The sequence below is a fragment of the Falco biarmicus genome, chromosome 7 (assembly GCF_023638135.1).
Source record: "Falco biarmicus isolate bFalBia1 chromosome 7, bFalBia1.pri, whole genome shotgun sequence".
Classification (NCBI taxonomy): Eukaryota; Metazoa; Chordata; class Aves; order Falconiformes; family Falconidae; genus Falco; species Falco biarmicus.
Window position 1 is genome coordinate 51,329,343 of NC_079294.1, and position 21,212 is coordinate 51,350,554.

At 39.7% G+C, this 21,212-nt stretch overlaps 1 protein-coding gene across 4 annotated transcripts in view; it reads right to left on the minus strand.

Annotated features, from left to right (window-relative positions):
• Positions 1-21,212, minus strand: part of TLN2 (talin 2) — a 203,834-nt gene that overhangs the window by 100,812 nt on the left and 81,810 nt on the right. For 3 of the 4 annotated variants that reach the window (XM_056345115.1, XM_056345117.1, XM_056345114.1), the window contains 7 exons: positions 15,849-16,019; positions 11,647-11,744; positions 10,889-11,018; positions 9,271-9,423; positions 8,240-8,382; positions 6,635-6,762; positions 1,249-1,312 (listed from right to left, as the gene is read on the minus strand). In XM_056345115.1, the coding sequence (XP_056201090.1) occupies positions 1,249-1,312; positions 6,635-6,762; positions 8,240-8,382; positions 9,271-9,423; positions 10,889-11,018; positions 11,647-11,744; positions 15,849-15,984 (852 nt within the window). In that variant the 5' untranslated portion in view covers positions 15,985-16,019. Of the gene's footprint in view, positions 1-1,248; positions 1,313-6,634; positions 6,763-8,239; positions 8,383-9,270; positions 9,424-10,888; positions 11,019-11,646; positions 11,745-15,848; positions 16,020-19,971; positions 19,990-21,212 lie in introns of those variants that run through there. The other variant, XM_056345116.1, reaches the window with a different exon arrangement.

A 21,212-nucleotide genomic window follows, 5' to 3' on the forward strand; every position in this document is an offset into this window, starting at 1 on the left:
CCAAGAACATGGGAAACGCTTCCCACTCCAGTTTCAGTTACCATCTTGACAGTGTTCCACGGAGGAGCACTGGGAGGAGCAACTGCAACTCCAAAACCCCTTTTTCGTCCCAAGGACATAGACAGAGAACACAGTCAGGGTCCTGAAAGAGCAAGGAGCCCAGATACAGTCATTGCAGATGGAATATTTAGCAAAAATCACCTGTCAAACTCAACAACTTTATAACTCGGGGAAAGAGCTGATTTTTTTCCAAAAAGACAGCCTGCATATTCTACCTTGCTGTTCTGTCTTCGCCAGTTTCAATGCCTTCACTGATGAACTTCTTGTCCATGCACCGAAGCATGTAATGATTGAAACGACTTATATGTTGTATTTGACACAGGCAAAAATCACGTTCTGTGAACAGCATGACAGCAGTGCTCAGAAGTGAATCAATCTTTTTTTCACTTGAACTGCAACATCACTGCCACCAGCTACAGCTACATGGTAAAGAGTTAGACACATTCACCTACAAGGAAGCTCCAGTTAGAACAGATTTACTGAGCTCCAGAATTCCTAGACTGGGATTGCAACAGACATAGGAAAGTATGTGACCTGTTCCTGCTCTTCAACCTATCTCCCAAGCTGAGAAGACAGATCACTGGTATGTCCCTTCCCCACATCATACGACTGGATTTCAGCTGTTAACCTCAGAATTTTTCAACTACTATTGTATTGCCAAACTTGTGTTTCAGTAGGCACAGATATTTAGTGCATCTACTGTACTCAGACTTCGAGACCACTTCCAGTACATCGGTACATTTTATACTCAACTGCTTCAGTCTTTTACAACTGTGCGGTTCCCAGACACATCACTGAACTCAAGCATTAGCTAGCAGAACTCCATATGACTTGAAGCTCATGCTGGAATAATGAAGGCATGATTTTAAAACTGGTTTTCCTAAATGTGCTTCTATTTTAGTACAAATACACATCCTTACATTTCAATGTAACAGAGAAAAAGGTCTTAAGAATACTGAATATTCACTCTCTCCCCTTCAACAAAGTACACTGAATAATCATCAGTGAAGAAAAAAGGATCAGGACAATACATCTGCTGAAGAAAGAAAAGAAAAGCTGTCAGATTCTTTACATTTGATTTTCTGATAGTTATATAATTCAAGTATATACAGAGATACACCCGTGAAAGCTCATATTTTTCTCATAAAGGAAGTGAAACTACAGTTGTTTTTTCAGCCTCACAATTACCTGAAATATTCTCTTTTCAGCCCCTCGTTGTTTGGTGTATTCTTTAGGCAGGAATTCTTTTAGGCTAGGGAAAAAAAATATCCGTAGTTAATGGTGCTGTCTTAAGTGGGGATCCTTTTCATGCTCCTTTATTGGCATTAAGTCCCCCAAGCTTCCTAAAATGGGCATAAAATACCTATCAAGTGAAACAAAACACTCTGGCTGGGTGAGAGCAAGAGGATAGCTACATAATGAAGAAAACCACTTCAGTTACATCCCCACTTAATGCCTCTTCGTATTTTGAAAAGTCATCAAAAGTAAGTAATAGCTGGGACTCCTTCTGTTCTTAGCCTATATGATGTCTCTCAGCAGCTCAGAGGGGTTCACATCTAAACCCCAACACACTCAGTGCAATCTGGGGGAGGGAGGGGACATCAAAACTCGAGCCAGCTCTGCATCTGAGTTCAGGCACTGCTGTTACTTTCCAGTAGCATTCTGATTTACTGACATGCAGGACCAAGTTCTTCCTCTCTGTCTTCCAAGAAATTTTAGAACACTACTATCTTACCGAAAAACCACAAAGACATTGGACACTTAATACCAGTCAGTATCTCAAAAAAAAAAAAAAAAAAAAGAAAAAGTAAAAAATAACCAGTCCTAGTTTCTGGAGCACTCAAATACTAAGGGTCTCTGAATACAAAGTTAATTAAGCAAGTTCAGCCTCCATGATATAGTCAGAAAAAATTATCTTTAAACACCTCAGCTGTACTTCCTCGCTGTACAATAAAATTAACCTTTTCTCTCAGCCAAACAACACCTCAGTTTGAAGACATATCAACCACCCTTTAACAAACATCAGTTCTTTTCCGGATTGCACCTTCCTATCTGGGACACTCTACTCTGATGAAACTATTTCATATATTCAGCAGTTCATTTTCAACCTGAATAAACTTCCACAGTTCAAAAATATGTTTTCTAAGGATCCTCCCTGCTTTGGACTATCAAGAATCACAGAAAAAGTATGACTGGAGAGTCTCCTCCTCATTTTGATTTAAGCAAGCACACTACTAACACAGAAAGCTAGAACTACCAACTATCATAGCAAGTTACAAGTTTTAAGAAGGATGGATTTTTTAAAATAAGATTTTAAAAAAAATTGCTCAACTGTTCTGTGGGGGGTTTCTTGGGTTGGGGGCAGGGGGGCATGGATGTTTGTGGCTGGGATTTTTTTTTGTTTTATTTTAAAACACAAAAGCCTGCCATTGCAGACAACAAATAAAAATAACTCCAAAGAGTAAATCAGGATTTTGTGCTTTCTTCAAAAGTACTATTCAGTAGTGAGATAATCAGCTTTGTTCTTTCCATAAAGCTCCAGCAGTATAAATCAAAGTAAGAACAACTGTCCTTGCTAATCTTTCTTCCAATGCTCCGGTAGTTATATCTCACTAATACATGATAATGAAATCTCTTCTCAGGACTTACTTACACAGGCACATCATGGGACAGCGAAGGCTGGAGAGCCAAATTAACTTTGTAGATAATAACTGAATACAGTTTATTATCCTAAAAAGCTGGTGCCTTTATTCTGAAAGACATAGTGCTTTTATACAGAATTTTATAGGTTCAAACCAATTTGGCTAAATTAATTTTCAAAGCAAATGAAAAACAAAAACAAAAACCCAAACCAAACCAAACAAAAAACCCAACCCCAAACCTAGTTAAACTCAATTTAGTTCTGGAAATGGATTTATATAGAAAAATGATAGCAATCAATGTACTTCCAACTCTCATCTTTTATTAACCAGAGTTAATTTTCTCAGCTATCTGTATGTAGATAAACTATGAAGACCATTACCTTCTTAAGCATGCCTGCTTACTTTGTTAGCTAATATACACTCTAAGACATTGCTGAGCAAACATTATTTAGACCTTCTTTAGCATCAAGAGTTAAGAAAACAAATCTGAGCTTTGTCCATCAAGCACCATTTGGTATACTCTTGCACATGTAGCTGCCAGTTAGATCAGGTGCTTTTTCCTTGTATCACCTTCCCTTATTTTTCAATCAATAGATAAGTAATCACCTCAACCGAGAGAGTAAAATGCTAGTTGTAAACAGACTGAAATTACTTTAATGCTACACCTATAATCTAAGATATTTTCTTTACAATACAACAAACAATAGTTTCACTTTATTTAGCAGATTGTTTAATGGAGTTAGCAAAATCTCCTGGAATATACCATCTTCTTTAATCTCTTTAATTATATATCATTACAATGGACAATGAACTCAGTTTAAAAAAAGCATCTAATAGCAAGCAGCGTTTATTTAACTTCATTAGCTGTGAGTTTGTTCCTGCAGTTCTGAAGATTATACATGAGTGCCAACATATTATTGTTTTTCATTAGCATAAAGGTATATCCAGTGTTCTTGAAAAAGGCAGTTTAAGACTATAAAACAGGCTATATTAAATAAGTGAGCTTACTGGTCACCAAGCATGCTTGGAAATAAAAAGCAGAGGTGGGCGGCTTTAGGTGCTCCTTTCCTATCTGCATATGAATAGTACAAGTTCTTCATTAGATCCTCTCTCAGCTAATTTAAACACAGTGTTCCTCTGTAGGCACAATGCAAAACTTCAGCTGTATGAGGAAGGGCATGAAAAAGGACGATTTGCAATTTGATAGTTTGAGAGCTTTCACAATTTACTTTGGCATGAGCTTCAAGGAAATTCCAACAACCAATACCAAAGCGTTAACAAGATGTAGGCAATAATGTTCGTCTGTGCCAAGAATAAGTTATCAATGACAAAAAAGGACACAAAAGATCTCTCTCTATAAACATCTTGCAGACATGGCAAACCAAACTAAGCTGTTTCAAAACAATGATATGGATTACTAATGCTATTGTGTTACATGCTGGTTTCTGCATGAGCTGACAGACTCTCCTTAAGGGAATCTGCAGCATGTTCAGGTTTCAGTGGTGAGTGAATGGACACCTCTCAAATGTATTTCACATATTGAGCTGCAGCACACAGTTTACATAAATCATAACTACTTTCATACTTGAAAAGAATCAATGTTCATCTACCAAAATGCAGGAAATAGTTGGATGAAACTTAAAAAGCTCAATCTTTTTCAAGAAAAAAAACCCAATTTTTTTTTCTGAAAGGACAAGAGGCTCATTTCTAGAAAAAAAAAAATAATCAGCATTTATCTACACCATTTATATATATTATTCATAATGACTTAGGAGTACTTGACTTGCGTGGACTCACAAAACCAAAGCATGCTTTCATAAAAAGGCTGTGATGAAGGCTATGTACAGCCAAATGCATACAAAAAGAAATCATAAACATGTACACTTGAAATTAGAAAGCAACAACCAAGAACTTACAGTTCTGGAGCAGGCTCCTCTACAGAGGGCAAAACAGAATCACTTCTAGATCAGAAATCCCTAATTTTATGAAACTGATTACACACCAGGATAGTGACCTGCAGGACTTGATTCTAATACAGTCAAAAAACATTTAAATGGGGTGGGGGGGGGTGGGGGGAGGGGAAGAAAAGGGGGGAAAAAAAGTAAGAGATTCCCTGCAGAAAATAACAAGGTTCTAAATTTTGGAATTCCAGTTCTAAATGATTTCCACTGGAGTGACATTCTTCTGACATATAGTTATTTATACCTTTCATTTCCATTAGGATAAAAAAAAAAAAGATAATGGACTTCATATGTGTGATAACTTTATTCTGTGGTGGAAGTCTTTTTTTGCAATATCTATTGCACATCTATTAAATGCAATATCTAGCTTTGCATAAAAGGAGAAACATCAGCCAGCCAGCAGGTTCAGTCCACCATAAAACACATCTAATATATGGGAGCATAAAAAAAAAAAAAAAAAAGGAAAAAAAGAAAAAAATCCCTTACACTGAGAAGACCAAGTAGAACACCTAGGAAAAACCTAGAAAAATTTAAGCAACTGAACTCTGCACAGCAGTTTGCAAAAATTGCTGGTTAAGTTTGTGGGGAATTATTGCTTTAAAAATTAAAAACAACTACTGCTGGGAACACCTAACTCTTGAAATCATTAAGACGACACAACATCAGCTTGTCACGAGGTAATACCCTAATGGTTTGCTGCAGGAATGAGCGAGTGGAGGGAGAAGGGAAGCAGACAATGGGCAAATCCCACAGGAAGACTGTTGCGTAACTGTTCACAGTTCCAGGGAATAAGAACCAGGAGTAGACTGAAGCTATTACACTGGGTCCCCATAACCCTCAGAGACATCAGTAGCTCTGTTCGGAAATGTTTGTGGGCCAGTCAGTAGCAAACAGTACAAAGGAAAGATGACTGGATCTGGCGGATGTTTGTTCACATGCTTGCATAACCAAAATCTTTCAAACGCAAAGTGTGTCATACCACCAGTGCTGCAGCACTGCATATTCCAAAGCAAACCACCATTTTAAAGTGATTCCCTGAGATACAGCAAACCCCAGACACCGGCTCATAAAGGAAAAATGAGAGTCAGCAGTGAGCACGTGGCCAGACAGGACAGAAACCAAATATGCACCCACTGTTTTGTGCATCCCATTAAGGTATCGGTGAGCCTCATATGTAAGCAAAGCTTCATGGACTGTGCAGTAAATAGCTTTCTTTTACCTTCCTACATTCCCTTCCTCAGGCTCCAGACCTTGGTTAATCATACTACAGGCAAACCAATCCAAAATCAGAACGGGTAGAAAAATGGGACATCTAAACTTCAGTCAAACTAAACTTCCCTGCTGATAGCAGTAAGGTATCACAATAAAGGTCAAATAAAGGTTAAAGGATGGGCCAATTTGTAAGCAGGACTCCTGTCCATGTCTGAAAAGAGCACAATTTTAGATATCTATTAACACAAAGCCACGAGGGAATGAATCTGAACAATTGATTAATGCTACTAAAAAATTTGGAAAATTTAACCTCTACACAAAGCAATATTAAATTTATTCAAATGGCAAAGCATCTTTGTACACATTCGTGTACTTTCCTAGCAAATCAGACATCGTGACAATGTACCGTTGTACACTTAATTCACACATGGCATAACTAAATGCAGGCAGAAGTAGGCCTCTAAGGAAGAACAAAATCCCAGTTCTCCCACATTGCCAGGTGGTTGGGGAAACCAGCTGCAGACCAAACTGGCACCATAGGGGGAACTGGTGCCCTGTGCTGCCTAATGAGCCACTGCCAAAGCTCCCCTCATCAGCTGGTGTTGCTAATTTGTGCAATAAGGCTCCTTTCGCAGGGAGACTGCTACAGAAAACATGCTGAATCTGATTACCTCTGCCTGGAGTACTGAAATGCATTTAGTCTGTGACAATATTAGTTACACACGAGGCCACCCAAATTTAGAACTTAGAAGTGTTTACTCTAAAAATCCAGGTTTGTGTTTGTGTTCTACATGAGGTCCAAACTGGATCTGTGCTTGGAAGCCTCCAAACTCGCAGGCCTTCTCAAAGGAGACAGGATGGGAACCATTCAGAATGTCATCGCGAGCCTATGGGGGTAAGCAAAGACATGTCAGAGACATCCACAGTAACTATTACATCTCTCAAATTCCTTGAAAGCTTGAACATGGCCCAAGCATCTGGCGACACACTTTTCCGTCTGAATGTCTTTATTATTCCATTTTGGATGTGTTTATGACTACTAAAATAAACAAAGGCCTAGATTATTTTCTGGTGAATATCTACAGAGACTTACTGAAACCACAATCACAACAACTTTCATCAGAAAGAGGACTTGACACCCATTTCCTGCTGTATGTGTATATAACATCCATATGTACATTTATATGTATGTACACATATATATGTGTGTGTACATACACACATCTAAAGGCTCTTATCTTACCACCTTATAATAGCAGGCAAAATGATCTTTATAACTAGTATGTAAACTCTAGATCACTATTATAGAAATGGCAACAGGAGAAAGCAAACAGCATTTTCCTTCCTTTTGTTTAAATTTAGCGGTCATACGAGATGATGGATTTTATAGCTGTGGCAATAGAAGGCTCATCTATCCATAGACAAAAACCACAAGGCAGTATCAACACATACTATCATAACAGTAGCCTGAAAGAAATAGCTAAGTGGCAGAACAGCTCAGTGTGATACAGTCTTCTAAAAATACCTGAAAAATTTAATGCGGTCTTACAAGCAATGTCACCTTTATCTTTTGCCTCAGAGTTCTACAGTGTAATTTAGAGCAATCCCATTTGAATCAGCCGCAAGTACAACTGAACATTCCATTAAACCTTCAAGGTTGTGGTTGGGGTTTTTTGTTTTGTTTTGTTCTTTAAAAAAAAAAAACAACTTTAACAAAGAGTTTAAAAGCCTGCTTTTTTCAGACTACATTACAGGCAGCTGCACTGGAGCCTTCAGTTAAGTAGTGTCTACTGAATAAAACCTCTTTGCTTTGCTAAGGCACGTGTAGCACTTCTAACAGTATGGGGAAGCTGCCTAGGTGCCCTCCCACCACGTTACGTGATACAGTCTGTTTTGAACGGGAAGCATGCCTGCCTTGTGCGCTGTCTGGGATGAAGGTTGGAAAGGGAGTGTAGAAGCAGCTCCCTCACTGATCAGGTGGAAGAGAAAGAGATGAGAAGCGGAAAGCTGGTTGCATGACTGACCTGAGATTCTAAATTACAGAGAAACCATCACAGAATGGGGAGAAGAACTAAAAAGAACAACTTAGAAAACTAAAGGCATTAATGAATTTTAAAGAAACAGGATGTGAAAGTCAATGGATTTTTGCCTGAGTATCCAATATTGGCTTGAAAGTTTTTGATTAAAAAGAATCAGCAAAAGCTCTGTACTATCGTGTAGTTCTTGGAGGGACAGACAAAAAGCCAAATCAAAGGACATCCAGAACTGGAAGATGGAGCATTTCAGCAACAAAATTTTTCTCATTAACCTGCACAGGTTTCCTCAGACAAGGTAGAACCCATACTTCTGGTCTACATACTGTACCTGAACATAAAGCAAATTAAGCTGAACAGGATCTCTTGAATCTACGTTCTGGTCTGAATAAAAAAACTTTCGTCTCAACAGTAGTGTTTCATTTTCATCGACTCCTTGTTCTCTAAACGTTCGGCTGTGATCTAGCCAGTTTACTGTAACAGAACCATAGACATTCACATTGTTAAATACACAGTGTTGCCAGTGTTAAAAGCGGTTGCGAAAATCATGTCATAAGTGGCATTTCCACTGGAGAGGGAAGCACCGCAAAGAATTTTGCTTTCATTTCCATTTCTAGTCATCAGTGTTGAAGAATGAATAACAGTGTTGAGAACTGAATAACAGCACTGCTCAGAAACAAGAATTTCCTATGGCACAAAGCACCAGTAATACTGTTGAAGAAACAACGATAGTACCATTTTAATACTAAATTTAGAACTTCAAAGCTTCATTGCAAAATTACTTAAAGTTCACCACACTTTCCCCCTAAAACCAGTTGTTGTCTGTTTACTTTTCTTATCCCTGAGTACAATTTTAAAACATCTTCCTGCTAGTCACAGTTAATTTTAGTGCCTTAATGTAAAACAGAAAAAAATATTCTCAGGAATTTACACATAAAACTAATCAAATACTGTCTCAGTTCTTTGGCAAACTCTGTTTACACTTAATATTTATACCTTCAAAGACAAAACTACCTTTTGATGGCTTTCAGTAAGCCTCAATATTTAGATATCCAGCTTTAATGAAAGAGAGAAAAAGTTCATTATAGAAATGATCCTTCATGCCCCTACACTACCGAAAAATTAACAAAAAACACTTCAAAAGACCTGTTAAATCTCATAGCTAGAGACAACAGCTTGTCCATTTAGCTAGTTTTAAAAATACCTGGTAGCAGATGACATTATATATAAAAGGATGCAAAATACAGGTAGGGATCAATTGAGACACACTGAGGAATCTAAAAATGCATTCCTGTATGGTTTTCTTGCACTGTACTGTGGAAAGATATGAATTGAAGAATTATCCTGGAATACACTACTCACAATCATCATCTGTATGAAGCTTTGCTTTCAGTTTTTCCATTTTTCTTTCATCACGCAACAATGTCCTGTCTTTCTTAAGTGTTCCTGTACTCTCCTCTTTCTTCTCTTCGATGCTCTCCTGGATTAAGGAATATTCCTCATAATTTGTTATTCCTGGAATTATAAATAAATCCAGTGATTGCAACAATAAAAATTTAATACGTTTTAGGAGAAGTGAAATATTATTTTCCACATATTACAACTACAATGGTTAATTTCCAATATAGTAAAGATATTCCAGATGAAATGCTAAAACAGTGTATGGGGAAGGAGATCCCAAGAATAATCTAAACTTGCGCATTCCAAGACATGTCTCCAGTATCTGGCATTATCCTTCAAATACACCATTCCTTCATCATATGCTGCATTTGCCACTTTCAGAGAGATGTTAAGGTTTTTTTCTTATCTACCAGGAGACACTGCCAGTTCAAAAACATGATGGAATTAAAAATAGCAGTAAATTCCAGAATGGAGACATGCCATAGTAAATTTCCTTTCATGGATGCCTACAATTACTTCCTAAGAACTGAGCAATTTCAGCTTGCTCACGATGTGTAGAAGAAATGGGGCAGAACAGACTGAGGCACAGAAACCATGTGAAATACAATTATTTTTTTTAGAGTTTCAAAAGTAAATTCTTCCCATGAATTTTACATGAAATGGAATCAAAACTCAGTTCACAACATTTAGCATATGTGCTAAATTTCTCTAATTTCTTTGTGCTGTTTGGTTTTTTTCCACTGCTTGGTAAAGCATGTTTGTTATACAGGAAAGCAAATTAAATGCTCACCTACGTGACCCCATTAAAGAAAATAAGTCACATTTTTTTGAAGTAAATTAGTTACAACACATTAGAATCCAGCATAGAAACACTCAAACAAAATTGAAATGAATGAATTTAAATTCAGCTTAATTCACTTTCCAAGTAAATTAGTCTAAATTAAATTAAGGCCACTTTAATTCTAAATGAGAATTAAGCAACAGTTTAAGATGACTTAAACTAATCCATGTTGGATGCATGTTTATAGTTGAATAAGAATTAGTTTTCCAAAATGCGTCTATTTAGATAAATACAAAGACAGGCTATAACCAATAAGACACATTTATGACCAGCTACTCTGGATAGCTTCCATGTGTCATTTCACAAATGATATAGTACTGTGATCAACTCTTAATTGTAACAACACAGAGCCCTAAGTTTAGGTATATTCCAAGTCACCAGTATTTATCTTTTATCTCGTGAAAATTAAAAATAAATTTAATTCTAATTCTCTACCATATAGCAGGAAAGTGTATGTAAGTGTATCACATAATAAAAGCTTTATAACTGTACTGTCAGGTAACTTTGTGCCTTCAAGTGCTAAATACTGAAGTTTAAGAATGTAGCTAACTCTCTATTGACTTCCATAAAACCTGCACAACAGATTTAAAAGCCACTGTTTGGTAAATGTTAACTGATAACAATTTTTTTTAACATATGTGCCAATTTCTAGTCAGTAATACACATAACATCCTAAAAATCAAGACTCAAATACAGCAGAAACCCAAATTCTTAAGTATGTGGGTCCCAAAATCTTACCTATCCTGCTGCAAATGGTAACCAGCAATTCACCAACTGTTTTAGAATCATCCACCATGACTGTTTTCACTGAGCCATCCAACATACGTATTTTCTGTGGTCTCTGTTTCTTTTTGTACTCCAGTATATCCTAGGAAATAAACAATACTGCCTCTAAATGCTTTTGGAAGCCACCACAAGCCAGCCCACTAACTTAGATACCTAAATCAGGATTTCCTCCTGCCCCCCAAACTGGGTTTTTCCTTTGTTACACTATAGGCAAACTTATTCATGTAACAAACTTGAGAAGTGACTGCTTTTAGTTCTGACAATGCAATTTTTCTAGAATTTGTCCTAGCTAGCAAGACCAAAACCTAGACAGGGCAGGACAGATCAAAGTACTTTCGTGTTGCAAAAACTAGTTTAGCATTTAAAAAGGATAGCGATGCCTTCTGGTTGTAAGCATAACGTGAGCATCATCTTTAGCACACAAGAGAACTACACTATAATGCAAGGTCACCTCAAATACAAAGCTTATTACAAGACTTTTTGTCTTTATGTTAATCACTCTGTGAAGACTCTACTGGCCACAGTAGCTCATGGTCACAACCAGGTGCAGGAAAACACTAACTATTGAGGTTCAGCAGAGAAGCGGGCCAATTTCAGGAACAGATTCAACACCCTCCTACCCCTCCAAATGCTAAACATTAGTCTTGCTGTTTGGAAAACAAGTTTTCTAAAAACGTGTTGATGAAAGAAGCAACTGAACTGCACCATACCCCATTTCTCAGCATGTAATAATCCAGTGTTCTTCCAGCCTCCAACCATATACCTTTTCGAGGATCATCATCTGACAAGAACAATCCATAGTCAGAGGCTGTGGAACAGAAGAGACAGAGAGGCATTGAAAAATATAAAACCTAATAAAGCCAACATGGTTTTATTCAAGGTTATACAGCTCCACGGATAAGCTTTCATTATACTTATCTTCCATTCTTAATGAACATTAGATAAAAATTTTTTTCTGTGCCTCAGAAAATACTTGGCTTAGCAGCAGACAGCAGGGTAGATCAGGCTTTATGGAAGACTTGAACAAAAGCTTCACTAAGCAAGAACATGTCACATCTACTGTGTAATTTGTATTATATTTGTAATTACTTCTCTTTAACACAAGCTTTTTCAAATGCTTATAGGTCTTGCCTTGGAATTGACTAACCAAAAATACAAGCAGTTTGGGCTTAACCATAGTACACTATTTCAAGCAGTAGTTCTATTTAAAAAAAATATAGCTAGTTTTCAATCCTTCACATATTGAATTTATGCTAAACTTCGGAACCTTTTTGGTAGATGCTTCAGGCTTAGGCATTTAAAATATACAAGGCTTCTCTATGAGGAGCAGGACGAAGTGCCCACAGTCCAGGAGGGAACAGTTACTGACCTGCTGCTCCACCGAGACACGCACGCGCCTGCGGGGACGGATGGGACCCACCCAGGGGTCCCGAGGGAGCTGGCGCAGCAGCTCGCCCAGCCACTCGCCCTCATTTACCAGCAGCCCTGGCCAGCCGGGGCGGCCCCCACAGACGATGTGACGCCCATCTGCAGGAAGGGCAGGAAGGAGGATCCGGGGAACTACAGGCCCGTGGGCCCGGCCTCGGTGCTGGGGAAGGCCATGGAGCAGCTCCCCCCGAGTGCCGGCGCAAGCCACGTGCGGGACCGCCGGGGATCAGGCCCAGCCCGCACGGGGTTATGCCAGGCAGGTCCTGCCTGACGGGCCTGAGCTCCTTCTGCAACAACATGGCGCGCCCAGCGGACGGGGAAAGGCCGCGGGTGGTGCTGCCTGGACCTCAGCAAAGCCTTTGGCACCGTCTGCCGCAGCATCTCCTGGAGAAACCAGCTGCTCGTGGCTGGGCCAGTGTGTCCTGTGCTGGGCAACAAACTGGCCGGATAACGCACTGGCCAGCTGGGTAATGTGCTGGCCCAGACAGGTAATGCACCGGCCCAGACGGGTAACGCGCCGGCCGCAATGGCCGAGCCCAGAGCGGGTGGGGAACAGAGTTACCTCCCGCCAGCGGCCGGGCACACGGGGCGTCCCCAGGGCTCCGTGCTGGGGGCAGTCTGGTTTAGGATCTTTATCGAGGATCTGGGTGAGGGGATCGAGTGCACCCTGGCCAGCCTGCAGGCGACACCCAGCTGGGTGCAGCGCTGACCTGCTGGGGGGCAGGGGGCTCTGTGGGGGGGCTGGGCAGGCCGGGCCCATGGGCCGAGGCCAGTTGTGTGAGGGTCACCCCGGCTCAGTGCCCGGCCCGTGGGGCACAGTGACCCCAGGCAGCTGCGGGCGGGGGCAGGGGGCTGGGAACTGCCCGGGGGGAAAGGGCCCGGGGGGTGGCGGCTGAGCGTGAGCCACAGAGTGCCCAGGTGGCCAAGGAGGCCAGTGGCATCCTGGCTCGTATCAGAGGCAGCGTGGCCAGCAGGGCCGGGGCAGCGACCGGCACCCTGTACTCAGCACTGGTGAGGCTGCCCCTCGAATCCTGTGTTAGATGGGGTAATAGGAAAAATTTCCTCACTGAGAGGGCGGTCAAGCACCGGCACAGGCTGCCCTGGGAGGTGGTGGGATCACTGTCCCTGGAAGTGCTTGAAAAACACAGAGCTGTGGTGCTTAGGGACATGATTTAGTTGTGGACTTGGCAGTTCTGGGTTAACGGTTGGACTTGGTGATCTGAAAGGCCTTTTCCAACCTCAATGATTCTATGATTGTAGAATTACACCCATAAAAACAATCTCGGGAAAAATTTGCATCTACTGCAGACTAAACACATGTCAATTGAGTCTTTCAGAATCACAAGCAAATGTTAAAACTTTCATTGTCACAGAAGAACGAACCCAGGCTTAGGCTTCGAAGACCAAACTCCACGTTGACCAGACTGTCAGCTGAAGGTCCATCCATACACATGTAGAATTGTCACAGAGTACACTTGACTATCACAAACAGCCTAAACTACCATTGACCAGCTGAGCCTGCTCTAATCACAGTTGTACAGTTTATGGTAAGGGCTTTTTCCATACGAGCTGGCCAGCTGCATGCACACAGCCTGTTACAATAGCTCTGTGCAGGGTACCTTGTTTACTTTCACCATGTGTTCAGACCCTCTGATCAGACAGTCAGGTAAAAATAGCTGCGGTTTTGGGGCAATGTTTCATCTTTAAATGTCATGCATAGCAACAATTTACATTTAACAGCATTTACATTAAACACATGTTACTCATGCAAGTATATAAAAGACCTGACACTTAATTAATATAAATGTAACTGACTTACAGATGCACAATTTCAAAGGAAGAATCTTTCCAAAACTGAGTAAGAAGAAAAACTTTTCCTGCCAACCTTAATGAAAAATTCCCCTGAAAAGCTAAGTGATACATATGTACAGAGATGTTTATGACACAAATTCAGTACAGAATTGGTTATGTAAAATTTTCGAATGTGTGCCTATAAATAGGTTGTGAACTTTAGAAGCATACAAAGTGCCTTGCACAGAGCACAGAATTACCATGGAAGTACAGGGTGCTCCGATACTAATTTCTGGGGAATGCACCCTAGTAATGAAATAGTAGTAGCTGTGCAACTTTCATGTTAATATTACGGCCACCTTTGTGCCAGCATGCAAGCTTGCTGGAGAAGTGAAATGTGCACAGTTGACAGTCATAATGCAGGACAAGTGCATTTGCTGTTGTGCAGGCACTAGTTTGATCGGTCTGTACTGCACCACTGCGAGTCTTCTGAACTAAAAGGCAAGCACACACATTTTTAACAGCCACAAGAAAGGGGAAAGGATATGTTAGTAACCTTATTTCTGTTCATCGCTCAGCTTCATGAAGTTGTTTGAAGTTCGCAACTGCACTGCAATCACAGATAAAGGAAAAGCCCCACTGTATAACCTGAGGAGAGTTCCTAGGCTTTTCTATGAGGTTCATTATGTTCAGGGATATTCATTACTCAATGTCTCTGATTCCAAGAGCTGTTCAAAATCACTGCCTTGAGAAATCAGTATGGTAAAAATGCACAGATTGTATCTGAAAATCAAAGCTCCATAACTTGATTCCTAAGGACTACTGCACAAGAAAAGCATTTTTAAGTGACAGTAATATTGTCCATTACCAGTAAGTTTCTCTAACAGTTCAGACAAGATCTTCCAAAAAGCTCTAAAGGTTCAGAGCTATGCATAAAACTTAATAAACAATCTGCTTTAAGAATTACATTCCAGTGGCATTATAAACAGTACAGCAGCAAAGGGTTCTGAAGAATCTGAATTTTTTGACAACTTTGAGTCTATTTAAACCTCAGCTTTTGTCCAAATAAAGATGTATCTCAGTCTGCATTCATCCGATTTGCTCAATAAATACAGACAGTTAAATTCGTTTAACACATAGCAGCATTTTGACTATGGTATGCACAGCATGGTGATGCTTTTAGCTATTAACTGGTTTCAAACATTTCCCTTTGCACATTTTGGAAATGTCAAGCCATTCTGTAATCCGCTTCCTTTGCTGTGGCACAAAGCAAGTCTGCCCAGGTTTTCCTAGAAAGCATTGCCACAAACATTGCTTTAAAGACGGTACCACAAAAAATTGCTCTCCAAGCAGGGAAAAATGGTCTTTCAGACAAACAAGCAGTTTATTTAAGAAGTCAAAATTCCACAAAAAGGCATACTTTGTAGTAAAACCTCTGTCAGTATGGAAGGAAGAAAAAGAATCCAGATACTTTCTGTCACTTAAAAACCTGTTTGCACTTTGTGCATTTCACTCCAGAGCCTTATGATTTATACAAAACCCCAAAACCTCCAACCTGAAAGACAAATGGAGGAACAGGACAGTGTAAAAAAACCCAACAACAAAACCAAACAAAAACCAACAAAAAAACATGGCTCTATGTTTATTTTCAATTCAGCCAATGAATTGACTAAGGACAAACAGAGGAACTCACCTTGCCCTGTCTGAGCCTCTGGCACTCGTTCACGAATGACTCTACAGGCGTCATACACTGCAGTAGATGGTTCAAACTGCATCGTCTTCACTACATTGCACTGACGGACACAGATCTTCAAAGAGAGCGCTACCATGGTGTCAAGTCACTTGCAAGTTCCTCCTAAATTATCTGAAAAAGCAGTGATGGCATTACTGCTGAGAATTTTCCATTTAATGCTTTAATAAGCTTAACTTTCATTAAAAAACATAAATTTAGTTCAGTAGAATTATAGGTATTCAAATGCAGTTTTATATAAAGTCTCATTAGCATCATCAAGCTAGAAACTATCCAAAACACCTATTTTCTTGGTAGATTGAAAATTCATTTTCAAAACGTGTACACATACTTAAACTTTGTCTAAGGTATGTCAAAATGGTGCATAGGAAAACAATACAATTATTAGGTATATTGCCAACATATTTACTACTGACAGAAAATTATTTTTCTCTCACATCTTTTATTATTAGACAATTAGATTAGCTGGTAACTAACAGCTTTAAGTAACTGCTTCAAGGAAAGCTGAAGATTCTAAATTGTGTAATACCACGCTGGTTTTTTTCAAGTCTCCTCACAGACCTGATACATGTTTTTATTCTGTTGCGCAGCTACCCAGAGCTCCAAGAATGAGTTATTTTTCAATCTGTTTCAGAACCTTCACTGAATATGACAGCATTTGTCTACAGAAACAGGAAGCTACAGATGCTTTTTGTTTTCTTTTTGTAGATAGCCTGGGTTTTGTCTCAAGTGTCTCCCCTTGCTGTCATAACACTCCAAACCGCTCTTCCATCATTAGACTTTCCACAGTGATCTCCAAGAACTTCTCAGAACTGAAGTCCTTTCTGCATAAATACAGAATCTACTAGAATCCCCAAATCCTTTCGGCATAAATTCATGTATGCCTATTTTAAATAGGAGGATGTGAGATTCTGTGGACTACCAGCGCTGACAATCATTTGAGCAGGACAAATTCCAATAGTTAAAACAAAAATTTAAACCCCAGTTGTGCATCCCAGATACTCAGTACTGCTTGGCAAAAATGACTTTAAGGAATAGGAAGGAGCCACCATTTACATTTCATCAACACATAGATGCAATGAGCTCAGTGACTGCATCCCTTCTCCAAGGCACAGACAGCAAACAAATCATTTCTCTACTGATAACGTTTAGGAACAGCTTTGGCTCTAAGATATCCTCCCTCAGATTTTTGGGGCAGCCCATCCATCTGCCTCTCAAAAGCAAATCATCCTACTTCAGGGTTTTTTTTCAGTAGTTCCAAGACCACTCACTACCAGTATGAAATATGATAAGACTATCCGACAAAGGCAAAGGGGTGAATGAGCAAAAACCATACCTGGAATGTTAATATACACACCTCAGTGCTTTCCTAATCTATCAGTGTCCGATAACAAAACAACCTGTATTTGCAACCACTCATTCTAGGCAGAGGTCTGATACACACATGAAGATCTACCCCTACTACCAAATACTAGTTCATAAAACCCATCCAAAAGGACTTTATGCTTCAGAAGTAATTGCTCAGTATAGCAGCAGCAGCAGCACAAAATAAACGAAAGACAAAAAATAAATCTCTGCAGTATTACACAGAGATTCACCATAATAGAGTTCAGTTTAGCACTTCTATAATTTATACATAAGCAAACCTCAGAGCATTACAAAAACAAAAATATCCAAAGAAACCAGAGACTGGAACAGTTTTTCACCATCCAGAATGGTCCTCAGAAGAATAACTATGTTCATGTGGGCTTATATGCATTGTCAAAAAAAAAAAAAAAAAAAAAAAAAAAGGTGGCACAACAACCAGCTGGAAAAGAGACAGATCAGCTTAGACAAGTGTGACCAAGCTGCTCAGAAGGCAGTTCTAATTCAGAGGTGACCTCTGGAACCTGGCTGTCACCTTCCAGTGCGGTAAGGTGAGCCACAACTCCTGCTCCCTCCCCGTCTGCTCAGCGTGTTGAAGCAGGGCCATTGTAACACAACCCTCTGAACTCCCGCTCTCCCCTATTCTCTACTCCTCTTAAAAGGAAGAAATGATACAAAGTGAAACCAGTGACCAGGTAAATTCTAGAAAAAGCTTTCCTCTCCTCTTTGCTTCCTATTGCACCTTAAGGTAACACTTGCAAGCCACACACATCACATCTTCAGACTTCGTCTATCTTGTCTATTAAGAGGAAAAATGGATACTGACCTTCTATTCACTTTCCCATGAACAAGCTTCAGTTTTAACCTTTGGCATGAATGACTTTGGTCATTCAGAAAAAATATAACCACCACCATCTTTTCAAAAAGTAACTTGAGCAGAGGCATTAAAAGATGCCTCCTCTTTTCTGCTGACATATGAAGGTGTAATACAGATGATTGAATCTGTATTCTCTGACATGAAAGCAAAGTGAACATAATACAGTTGCCACAGGCACAACTGCAGCACCTTCAGAAAGACCAAACGAAACGTTTTAAGGTAGAAAACACGGTCCACCTGAAAAACCTGTGTGTGTAATGAAACGTATGACTGCTTTCTGGTATGGCATACTAGACAAGTGACTGAACAGTCATAAATTAGCACCTGACTTGAAAATTTAATGCCATACAAATCCTGTATTACCAACACTGACGGCAGTGGGTCCCGTGTAAGTTATGGTGATGTAATATTATACTTCCTACTTATAACCAAACCTTTCAATATTTCAGAAAATAACATCCTCTTTTAAGGTGAAGAGTCACAAGGTTATGGCATGAAAATAGATATAGATACAGTTACTTGCAAACAGAAAAATCTACTTAATCTTTTAATTGACTTTTATAAGTAACACTCAAAAATGGATTTTAAAAAAGGGCACTAACTTAATATCAAGGAACATCCTAATTCAGTCCAGTGTCTAACCTCCCTTTATGAATGTAGAAAAAGGGGCAAAGAAAAAACTGCTCATGAAGACTGACCATGAAACTTTAATTGGAAAAATAAAATGTGTATTAAAATACTCTGATAAAATTATTTTGTAATTTTATATTATTTTGTAAATTTTGTAATATATAAAATTTGATAAAATTATGTGATTTTGCAGTTTGTACTGCTGCTTTTACTAGGTTAGAAGAAATTTAGCAAACCAGAGCATTCAGGTAAACCTGATCTCACCTTTAAGATCCAGAACAAAGTCAGAACTTGAAAGCAGCTTGGCCAGTGCAGCATTGTGGCACACACTTGAGAAATTTAAAAACAAGCAGAGGCCCCATTTCTTAAAATTTAGGGGCAAAAAGTTCTTTTGAAATACATTAAGTAGTTTTTCCACTTGTTAATATTTTCACTTTGTGATCATGCACCACAGAAACCATAAAACCGTGTCAGAAGGAACCTCAAGAGACAGTCTAGCCCAGCCCCTTGCGTTGCAGTGAGGCATCCCTGCGCTGTCCCAGCCAGATGGTCATTCAATCCATTCTGACAAGGCTCCACTGAAATGGAGTCCACAACATCCCCAGGGAAGCTGCTCCATTTTTTTCTTTTTACTACTTCTACATTTCCAGTGGTTCCCTCCTACCCACCCAAGTTTTCAACCTAGGTCTTCCACTCTGCAAAAGAACCTTTTTTCCTTCCCTACATAAACAGACATGGAAAATTGATCCTTGTCATCTCTAATACATTTTTTACAAATTGGGAACCTGTTACTGTGTCCTCCCAATTGTGTCTCCTTCTTTTCAGGGGCAAATTCAACTCTTTAAAGGAGGAAGGACTTAAATAAATCAGCGGTCTGGTCTCCTTCAACTCAGCACTCTTGGTTTCATAGACACCAAAGGATGCTTTATTCAAATATGAGCTTATGAAAAAAGCCCATGAGTTATCAGCTCCCTCCAACACCATGTTCTCAAACATCAGAGAAGGGTTTTCATCTGCCTCCCCCAGATTACCCTCAGGCTTCAAACCTTCCCACTTGGCTTTCAGTAATAACCAGGATAAGCAGTTTCCATCCCCTGGGTAACAGCCAAAATAAGACAGCTGTTTTTTCTCAAAAGAACTAAGAACTTGGTCAGGATAAAGGGCCGAGATCACAGAGAAAAAAGGAAAAAATACCTTCCATATTCCCTTTGTCTTCTATGCATTGATTCACACCACATTTAAATATTTTTCTGTGCAGGCAATGGACTCTTTTTGCTCCCCAGTATCACTCAGTCTCTGGAATGGCTGACCAAAAGTCAAGGGGTTCCTGGAAATTAAGAGGGTTTTGGAAGAAATGGTTTGCCTGGTACTAAGTCTAATGCTCTGCGAGTAACGAAGTAGGTAATTTCTAAATCGGACTGTGACTGGTCTATCCTGGCAAGGCTACAGACTGAAGTAACAAATTATGGATCTGACAGGGGAAGGTAGCAGTACCTCTAAGCTTTTAAAAACAACCACACAGGTCATCAGTGAGATCACCCAGTGCCTGCAGGTGTGTATCAAGAGTGTGTACGTCAAGACATCAAGTTGACCCATCATGCTGCCCAGGTTCTCGGCACTCCCAACAAACCAAGTCTATAACCAGTGCTTGAATTACAATGAGCAGGTCTGTGCTCAAGGAGATACCTTGCCAACAAAGCAAACAAGCAAAAACATTTCAAACGTATAAACCCCAAGATATTATCAAGTGCTGAAAAGTAAGATGTAAACATGAGGCAATATTAAGGTTCTTCAGAGTAAATTAAGTCCAACTTGGAGGAACGCCTGCCATTCTGCCTGCAGTTCAGCAACAGCATAACCACAGCAACAACCGGCTCCCCTTCAGCTCCAGAAGTTAACATCCCTCCCACAACTGCCAGTGTTTCTGTTTGCATAATCACTTTCTCAACCAATTCTGACACTTTTTTTTTGGAGGGTGGGGGTGTTTTGACCATTACATTTTTTGAAGAATCATTCCCTTATTTTTTGACAGAATTAGTTATGGAGTGATCATACACATGATTTGCCAGGACACCCAAGGCAGTAGGTACTCTCCAGCAGAGCAGCAGGAGCAACACTTGGTAAAGAACAGTCACTGTTCCAGCCTCTGGCCACCGTCCCTTGGGAGGATAAAGCTCGCAGCAGCACCTGTGCTCCCATTTGCACTGCCTTACTTCAGCTCAGCTGACGTTCCTGTATCCTGCCCAAAAGCTCCCTGTGTAGACACACTCACAGCAACTAGAGCCAGGATGTTGTTACTGCTAAATTACAATAGCTATGGGCTTAGAAGCACATACATACTCAATGAACAGTTAAACTATTGTTCTTCCATAAATTCTCTTCATTAAAAGAAATTTTGACATTCTAGAGACCAATATCTACAAAACTAAACATCT